The 9,875-nt window shown below is 35.2% G+C and overlaps 1 protein-coding gene across 2 annotated transcripts; it reads right to left on the bottom strand.

The window, feature by feature from the left end:
• Positions 1-375: 375 nt before the first annotated feature.
• On the bottom strand, positions 376-9,094 carry LOC100820376 (protein argonaute 4). Of its 2 annotated transcripts, none has more exons than XM_006605576.4 (23): positions 8,867-9,094; positions 6,951-7,205; positions 6,637-6,842; positions 6,316-6,537; positions 6,086-6,222; positions 5,913-6,010; positions 5,720-5,817; positions 5,437-5,602; positions 5,195-5,311; positions 5,000-5,107; positions 4,764-4,826; positions 4,521-4,634; positions 4,280-4,445; positions 4,083-4,195; positions 3,612-3,749; positions 3,348-3,478; positions 3,019-3,084; positions 2,599-2,662; positions 2,414-2,525; positions 2,265-2,338; positions 1,117-1,211; positions 985-1,016; positions 376-880 (listed from the first exon to the last, which is right to left on the bottom strand). In XM_006605576.4, exons 1-23 carry the CDS (start codon positions 8,957-8,959, stop codon positions 705-707), a joined length of 2,844 nt encoding a protein of 947 aa, XP_006605639.1. In that variant the 5' UTR covers positions 8,960-9,094; the 3' UTR covers positions 376-704. The 2 variants fall into 2 exon arrangements, with proteins under 2 accessions (XP_006605639.1, XP_003555656.1); XM_003555608.5 differs by lacking the exon at positions 8,867-9,094 and adding an exon at positions 8,677-8,838.
• Between the last annotated feature and the right edge of the window lie 781 nt (positions 9,095-9,875).

Below are 9,875 nucleotides of genomic sequence, written 5' to 3'. Positions count from 1 at the left end.
CCAGCTTCCAAGCTTAACAATAAGCAGTAAGATACTAAGATTACAAACTACCATCATAAGAAAAAAAGACTCAATTACATTTTTTACCTCCAATTTTTTAATTTAACACATTTTATCCATAACTTCTAACAAACTTACAAATTTTATCCAAATCATTTATCCATTAGTATGCACAAACCAACACACCAAAATTGGGAATAAAATTTACCAAAAAATTAAAAAGTTGAGGACAAAATTTGAAAAAAAAAATTGGATAAAATTTGCCAAGAAAATAAAAAAAAAAAATAGGAGTAAAAAATACAGTTACGTTAGGAGTAAAATAACACAATAAAATCTAAGTTTCTTAAAAATTTGGAATAAAATACGCCAAGGTAATTTGTTGGAGATAAGTAAAATTCACTATAAATTACAGCATTCGAGGTAAAAAGTGCAATTAAACCTTAAAAAAGGGGGGGCCTAACAAAAGACGTGCTGAAGATCAAGCCTTGCTACAAAAAGACGTTGCGCTAAAGAGAGTCTTGCTACAAAAAGTAAGGTAAGGTCCCCGAACATTTGAAAAGGCTTGTGCTAGAAAGACTAAATATGGCTAAGAAGACCAAGTCTACCACAATATAAACTTCGTCCGCATAACTTGCAAGATTAGAAACATAGTTTTATGTACAGCATTTTCACCACTTGAGGAGACAGGGCAGAGCATTAAGGCCTCAACAAAAGAACATTGTGTTGCGGACATTCTCCTGCAAGGGAGGCAACTGAGGGACGGGAACAGCACCTGCACCGCTCAATCCACCATGGCTTGAAGATGTTTCAGATTTGTCCTCAAATTTCATGAACTGCCCCAACTGAGTAGCAGCCAAGTGCGCATAGCATATTGGAGCAACTGCAACGAGGAAGATTATATATAGGTAAAATTCAATCATGAATAATAATTAGGTCAAAACAATAACCATCTATTGGAATAAATAATGTACAAAATTTAATTACCAACAGAAATGGCAGTAGTGCTCCTCTGATACCTGCCCATATTCACAATCAATTTACATTGTTTAGATTGATCTTTACCTGAAACCGTAAAATGAGTCTAATGCAATCAAATAGGTCCAAATTTCCACTTACACATATGATAATGAATGGACAAGCTCCTGCAGCTGATCCGGAGAGAAACCAACCTGATCAAGCAGCACATGATAATGGGTAGGCCTACTAGTTCCCTGGGCACCACAATTAGAGGGAGAATATAAAACAAATGTTAATAAAGTTTTTAATTTTAAAAACCTTTCCCCACACACAACTAGGTCCACCTACATTTAATTTAATTTATAGGTTATAAATACATGTGGAAAGAGGAATCAAATATAGCCCTCCATGTCTGTAATCTTAACAACCAATTGGCATTAAGTAGTTCAAGTACAACAGCTTTATAAACAACACTAACACAGTAATTGAGGGCAGGTGAAGGGGCACCTTTTTCACAACTCCCTAAATGCCTGCAAGACCAGGCAATGCATAGAGGAAACGGCAGAAAAAACAAAAAAGGACCTTTACACACCAGTTGATTATATCAAAATCAAATGTACAAAGGGAGATCATTCTGGGGCGGGGGGAACAACGTTTACAAACATCCTATTCAACGTCAACAAAAAAAAAATTGAGTTCAACTAAAAATATGTACAAAGATGTATGGTAGAAGCCCGATGCAGCAGAAATAATACTGCACTCAACTCAGATCAAAATAACAATGCAAATGAAACTTGACGTTGGAAGAATTCCTCAGTTTACAGAAAAAATGGAGTAATGCAACCAACTACCATTTCATAGAAGATACTTCAACTGTAACTAGTTTTCTCTATTTTAATAAAATGAAAATAAGAATCCCCAACCTTTATTCCACACTACCTCTTTAAATAACTAGAATCAAAGTAAAGATTCTCTTTATCTATCAGACTATCAGCAATAAAAAAATCAGTTACAAACAAGTGGAATACTAGAATCAAAGTAAATGCTGACCAAAAAAAAAACTAGAATCAAAGTAAATATTCTCTTTAACTATCAGACTATCAGCAATAAAAAATCAGTTACAAACAAGTGGAATTAAAAAAAGATAAAGAAAGATAGATTTCTATAAGAAAAGGCTTGCATACTTCGGACAAAGGTCAAGAAGGGATACAAAAGCCAACTAGATAGCCACACAAGCCACAATCATGCAACTTCAAAACGAGAAAAACAGTACAGAAACATATATATTAAATAGCTGGGATACTCACTATCATTCCAGCATGTGCACATAGGTAGAAATCATAATTTCTGGGATGACAAATTTTATTGTCGATAACAGTTCCTGCCAAAAAAAAATAATAAGGGAACAGATACTTTCAAATTAAAAAATCTTACTGTAAAGACCCAGAACACTTGCCAGGTGGGACATTGTCGGGAGAGCCAGGCTGGAAAAATCTAGTGTGGTGGTTCTTCTGAGCAACAATTACCACAAATTTTGGCTCCCAATTTTCATCGAGAAATTTGCAAGCCTAAAATTTTAAAGATTAGTTCTCTATGACTAATGATTAGTACTAAAAAAGCACAATTGACCAGCATCAGTACCTCAATGATTCGATCGAGTTCAATATTCAAAACTTGATTGAATTGTGACTCACTAACCCCATCCCTACACATTATATAGAAAACGGAAAAAACAATGTTCAGTTGAATCAAATGAATAACATTAACATTAAATCAAATATATATCTGAATGTCAATCTATAGAAAATAAATACAAGGTTAATGTACAAGATAATATATTATTTGAAATAGCAAGATACTTCAAGACACATTGAACAATTTCACAATAATAACATATATCAAACATCAAACATGGTTTATATACAACAACTAAAGCCTCATCTCACTAGGTGAAATAATGATTTACCCATAAAAGTTGAACATTTACACAGATGTAACAATCAAAATGCAAAAATAAGAAAAATAAACAGAAGCTGCATTCTCAAAGAAGGAAAAACATACCTGAATATGATTATATTTTCCGGTTTTCTCCTCCCAGAAGTTGTATAGAAATCAAGCAAAAGTTCCCTGCAATAGATGAAACCCATCAGTATAGGCAGTCCTTGTACATGGACCAACAGAAAATGCATATACAATTATTGCAACTGGAAAAAACAAAAACAGCTAAACTATTAAACAAATTCCTGAACTATCTAGAATTATTAATTAGGTCCTTAAACTGAAAAAAATATGCAATTGGGTGGGTCCTTGATCTCGTAAATATTTTGTAAATGATTCTTTGGAGTTAGTTTACAGTGGCTTGAATCTGCCAGAAAATGACAAATTTTAACCTTATGATGCCTTCATCTTCCTTTTCAGATACTAGCTTGAACAAATTATCAATCATTTCCATCTTTGCAGATTGCGTACGAACACATGCCCTATACTTTGATATCAGAGGCCAGTGTCTAGAGCTGACCACCTGCATGTGCATATTTACACATTAGACATGCAGGCCAAAACTAAAAACCAATATACCTTCATCCAGAAAATTAGGCTTCCATATGCATTTGGAAACACTGTTCATATAAAACACAAGACAAATTATCATTTACCGCAGCAATTGAAGGAATGTCAGTCTGCCCAGGTGAGCCATGTGACACGTCCATTCCCAGAATGAGGGTGGGAGCTTTGGAAACAACAGGAAGAGAAGGAGAATGTTCAACGCCTAACAATGAATTCAACCCACCAAGCTGCATAACAATAAAAGAATTCAACAGAAAGAAAACACCCTTCATAATGAATCAACTAAGCAATAAAAATTAATTGTAACAACCAAAGCCTTAGAATAGTAAGTAGGGAAGGGCATGAAGGTTTTCATCAGTTTACAAGATGGTTTACAGGCACATGCAGTAAAAATCAATCATAACAACCACGCCTTATCCTAGTAAGTGAGGAATGGGCATGAAGGTTTCCATAACTTCATCTATTTTTACTATAAAATTAAGATAAGATGGTTTACATGCAAATGCTTATATGATCATGTACAAAGATACTGTACAATATAACCAAAATATTAAATTAACCTTGGCATTGATCTTCAACATAACATTAGTCAGGTACTGGTCATTGACCCTTAAAGGACACATACACTGATTTATGATTCCAAAATCAGCAAGATTCTTCTTTTTCCATGGACCTTCAACGAAAAAAAGACAATTTCTATTCAGGGCTCTTGAAAATTGCTTGGGCATAAAAATATAATCACACAAAAAACACTAACCATAAATATCACAATTTTTCCGATCAGGAAGCAAACAGAGAAGGAACTGAGGAGCCCCAGGAAGTTTAGATTGGATATGCTCGAACATTTTCTCCACTCTAACCATAGGGGGGGCACGCCTAAACTGTGGATTCTCATCAAACACGTCAAATGGTTGTTCTATAGTCTGCAGAAATCAAAGAAAACATAATGTCAGTCAATAGCTCTTTCACACCAAAAAATATGCAGTTAAAGAACTTACAATTCCTTTCATATCTCCAATTCTAATGAGGTCCCGTACAAGTCCTCGTACATCACAGCGTGCAGAAAAGTTAGCAACAGCCCATCTTTCTATCTTTGATGGTTCCACAAATTTCTGAAGCATTCATGAAAGTTAGCAACAGTCCTCGTACGTCACAGCATGCAAAAAGTTAGAACCTAAGCCAATATTGTTATTAAGGAGAAAATATTAAAACTTCACAGGAAAGGGAATTGAATTAAATACCACTCTGCTGACATTCCATCTCCCATTCCTAGGATTGAGATCCTCACCATTGCCAAACTTCAACTATTGAAGAAGATTCAATAATCATTTTCTAACCATAAAAGAAAACTACTATTGATACTTCCAAACCTCAACAAAAAAGATCATTGTTTTAATATACAAAATAGAATTAATAAAACGATTCATAAACATAATGGTATAACTATAACTATATATATATATAAATATATATATACCCTTGGTGCAGGCAACACCCGGCCCTCCACTTCAGTGAAGCCAGTGCTTATAGAAATTCCACAATTCCGGAGCATAGGTTCAGCACCATAGTTGCTTGTTCTCAGTGCCTTCAGTAAAAGTTAATAGTAAGATTTCTTATCCTAGACATATGAATTAAAATTATACTACTCAAAATGTAGCAAAAAATCGTTTACATCAGACAAAATTTTCATCCTCTCTTGTGGCTTCTGCCTCGACTTCTCCACTAATGAAGCCCTTTGAAGCGTGGACAGAGCTTTTGTATATCGTTGCAATGATACCAATTCACAAACCTAAAAGAACCAAGAAAAAAGAAAGAAAATTCATTAATAACCAATATGTTGCTAAGATCAATCTGTACCTCCTGAATTGATGCAAACAAATGCAGTTTAGAGAACAAAAAAAACCCTTAATTTACCTCAATGGGGAAAAATGTTGGTCGTTTAGGCTTGCCAACATTGATACATGGAAGGTCAGCAGAGTATCGGAGATCTATCTTACGAACCTTAACAAAATAATCATATACAGTGATTTCCTCATTACCATCTTCACCATCCCCCCCACCTTTACCTTTCAAAGTAAAACTGCAGAATACACACCATCAAAAACCTCAACACATCACCTAAAGAACAACTCAAAAATTACAATACAGCAAATACAGTGTAAGAAATTAACAATATGAAAACAAAGAAAATAAGTACGTCTGCTCTCTGCATGGGAGTTCACTGAGCCCAGAAATTTTGAATTCTTGATTGGATGGGCTAGTTTTAATCCTCAGATTTTTTAGGGTCCTTTTGGCCTGTTAAAATGTTAAAAGGGGATAGGGGGGAATCAAATTTGAGCCTTACAATATCAATGATGGGAGATGAAAAAGTATTCAGAAAACTTGTTCACCTTAGCCCAGTCAAGTTGAAAAGGATCTCTCACATTTTGATTGGAAATTAAGAAATCCACCACAGGCCCAGGAGAAATTATCATTGTAGTTGACACATCTAAACAAATTAGAGATTGCTAGAATTAGACAAAACATATTGACTTGAGAAGATTGCACAGGCAACGAATTTAACCTATGTTAAGAGACAGGCCACTCTGTGTAGTTCTAAAGCTTGAGTGGAATCCTCTACAGCCTAGGACACCACCTCCTACATCAGCAAAATTATTTGGATTATTGTGGAAAAAGGATTGGCGTACAAGTAAGCAGCCTCTGCAATAAACAATGTACAGATAGACTCATGTTAAGAAAAAAATATTAAACAGTTAACCACACGCTAAGAAAAAGAAAGCACTATTTACTTACTGCTTAGCAGCATGCTGCCTCAAAATGATATCAAGAACTCTGATGGCTTCTTGAAAATTCTCAGTCTCTTGCCCGCGTAAGGCACTGGCAATGGCCTGCATTGGAATTTTTGCAGCAAAGCTTATCTCTACTTTGAATGACTTCGAACGATAAGGACGTCGCATCCTCTTTCTGTCACTCTCATTGTCCCCTAGACCATCAGGGCTGCAATTGCCATTATTCCTAGAAAACAAAAAATAAATCAAAGGCTATTGAAACAATAGTACGAAAACCAATTTGAAGAGCCAAAACAACAACTAAATGCTCTCTAATTACTTCTACCTGTTAGAGGTGACATCCTCAAGAACAACTTCAAACTCAAGCTTGTTTTGAGGAAGAGAGCCAACAGTAAACAGACTTTTCTCCCCATCATATGCAAAGTCCTTACCATTTAAGTCAGAATGATATGTCTCCTGCACCCTATCTATTATCTTTCTCCCTACACCCTTACCTTCTACAGGGCGTCCATCTTCATAAGTAAAAGCCACCTGTTTGCATATCAAGTGAAGTGATAACATAAGCATCAACTTTAAGTGACAAGCTTAAACAAAAACACAGATATTAATACTAAACCAAAAACTAATCGAAGGACATACACTATAATGGAAGAAATGCCCATCATTTTTAGCAACATTAACTTTGAAGTGATTGGTTAGTAATTGTATTTTATTTCCTTTTGATCCCAGACCAGATCTGGCTATTGGAAGTCGGGAAGCCTTTTTCTTATTATGCTCGGTAGGGGTACAGAGCACCTCCTCTGCTTTGAGAGGTACAATATCAGAGGGAACAACAGGAGGTGGTGGTGGCAGTGACTCCTTCCCATTTCCATCTGGCTCAAATGAATCCATAGCCTGTATAGACAAAGTTAGGAATATAAGGTAAAGCAGGGGATTACATTATCCATAAACGAAGAATTATGAAGATGACAAAAGTTTAAGGAGGCGTTTGGTACAAGAAAACTTTTTAGTCTCCCATGAGTCTGAAGTTGGAATCCCTTATTCCCCATGTTTGGTTTTTTAAAAATAAATAAATAACATTCTCAAAGAGAATTAAACCAGTTTAACTCTCAAATATAATAAAGTAAATTTGGTAAGCATTCAATACTAAGAACAAGGTATTAATGACCCACATCCGCAATTGCTACAGAAATATCAAGGTTTTGTAAGCCTAAACAACCACACTTGCAGCCACATCTGCAGCATTTGTCTAAATTTTCCACAAAATCAAAGATTGTTTTACCACAACCACAATTCAAAACCAAGCACTTGAGAATCATAATGTCACTGAAGAGTGTCTTCCAAAAATCAATGTACTACTTTTGGTGAACATGAATACATAACAAAAAGGCAGCAACAAAATGTTAAGTTCGATCATTACATATTACTAATTCCATACCAAAAAAATAAAAATAAAAAACAATAAAAGCAAGAGCTAAGCTTCAACAAATAAATTGCAAAAATATTACTAAATGCAGCAAAGGTTACTTAAATGTATATACACAACACTTTTAAAACATGGCTAACCTTTGTAACAAATAACAGTCTAAAACGCCGTACCATCCTCTAACATAGATAACAAAAGAAAAGGCATGCATTCATTCAAACCACCTTCAGTAAAAGCAGCATCCAGAAGATAAATCTAACCCATCAACAAAAAATACCCACCCAAATGTTAAAGACATGCATTGCAGAAATTAGGGTTTTCCACTTACTAAAAGAACTTATAAAAAAGAAAACCAACACAAGTCCTAAAATGCTATAAATAACAACTTTAACAACGAAAAAAGAGCAAACCCAACCAAATGTTAAAGACATGCATTGCAGAAATTAGGGTTTTCCACTTACTAAAAGAACTTATAAAAAAGAAAACCAACACAAGTCCTAAAATGCTATAAATAACAACTTTTAACAACGAAAAAAGAGCAAACCCAAAACAGTGAAGAAAAACATACAAAACTCCAGCAACAACAGAAAACTCCATTTCTGAAACGAAACACGGTTTGTAGCCAAGGCAAAATCCTCTTTTCCTTCAAAATAAACAGTCAAAAAAGCAAGATCCATGTCCAACACATGCAAACACATAAACAACTTCCAAAACCCTAAGAAAAAAAAAACAGTACTACATTTCAACTTCAGAAAAAAATAAAAAATAAGGCAACCATTCTCACAAAGCAAAATTGAAAAGAAAAAAATAATACGGCTAAAAAAATCCGAAGCCAGAAGAGCAATGCAGCACTACAAATTACAACACCAGAGAGAGTCACAAACAAAAAAACAAAAAGAAACGGTTAAAAATTCAGAAAACAAAAAAGGAAAAAATGACCTGAAGTGGCCGAAGAGAGAAACAAAACGAAACCCTAAAACTTCTTCAGAACACAGAGAAAAAGAAAACAAAAACGTCAACGGAGGGAGTGAGGGAGTGAGAAAGTGAGAGAGTGAGTTTAGAAGGTTTCAAAATGGATAGGTGTCAACGCTCTCTCTCTCTATAAACTATAAATGAAATCCTCACTCACCTCTTTTGTCATCGTCTCTCTCTCTCTCTTGTGAGTCAACAAAGCGATTATTCTCTGCGGTTCGGTTCCATGCGTTGGGGACCGTTGATTCATGTTTGGTGTTGATTGCACGGAGGGGTGGGATTGATTGGGTGCGGTGATGCAGTGAGCGAGCTCGAAGGATGAAACGCACGCATGGCGAGTAAGTGCGTGCAGGCATGTCACTGACGCGTGCGTGCCTCGGGTTTCGGGACTTTTCCTACGCCTGCATATGTTTGATTTTAAAGGAAAAAAATGAAGAGAAAAAAAAAATTATAATATGAAACAGTTCTGGTTGAAAACAATGTATTTTTATTGAAAACATACACCCATAGAATAAATATTTTTTTAATATGATATATCTATATACTATCTAATAAAAGAGAAGTCTCTGGAAAATTCTAAAATGTCCCTACCTAAGGCTGGGACACATGTTCATTTCCTTAATTTTTTTATCTTTTAGTCTTTTCATTTCCCACTCCCATGTTTCTTACACGTGTTTGATTTCTCTGCACCTGCTCCTATTTGCTTCTTGCTTCTTTGGGTGGTTACATGTCTAATTTATCACACTTTGCACCTGCTCCCATTTGCTTCTTGCTTCTTTGGGTGGTTACGTGTCTAATTTACCACACTTTGCACTTGCTCCTGTTTGCTTCTTGCTTCTTTGCGTGGTTAATCGCTTCCATCTTTTCTATTCTTCTTCATCTTTCCAGATACAAACAAGGTTTGTCTTCTCTTTCGGTGTTGTTTTCATGTATGCGTGTTGGACGAGGTTTGGCTTCTCTTTCGATGTTGTTTTCATGCATGTTAGCTTATCGTTTTTCTCTGTTCATGGTACTTTTGTTGTTCTGTTTTTTAATTGTAGCTTTGCTGTTGTATTTTCTTTTATAAATGTGTAACTTTTGACTTCCTATTATTGATGTTTTTCTCTTCTTCATTTTTCCAGATACAAACAAGGTTTGCCTTCTTTTTCGGTGTTGTTTTCATGTAT

The sequence above is a fragment of the Glycine max genome, chromosome 20 (assembly GCF_000004515.6).
Source record: "Glycine max cultivar Williams 82 chromosome 20, Glycine_max_v4.0, whole genome shotgun sequence".
In the NCBI taxonomy this organism is placed as follows: Eukaryota; Viridiplantae; Streptophyta; class Magnoliopsida; order Fabales; family Fabaceae; genus Glycine; species Glycine max.
Note: the sequence above shows the minus strand (reverse complement) of the source record. Positions and strands in the feature narration are given on the sequence as shown.

Bases quoted from the DNA above. Each gene is read 5' to 3' on its own strand.
- LOC100820376 (XM_006605576.4), bottom strand. From the start codon at position 8,959: ATGAATCAACGGTCCCCAACGCATGGAACCGAACCGCAGAGAATAATC. The intron at 6,843-6,950 runs GTATGTCCTTCG...ATATGCAAACAG, and splicing joins GGCATTTCTTCCATTATAGT to GTGGCTTTTACTTATGAAGA. The intron at 3,085-3,347 runs GTTAAAATTTGT...CATCTATTGCAG, and splicing joins GAAGATGAAGGCATCATAAG to GGAACTTTTGCTTGATTTCT.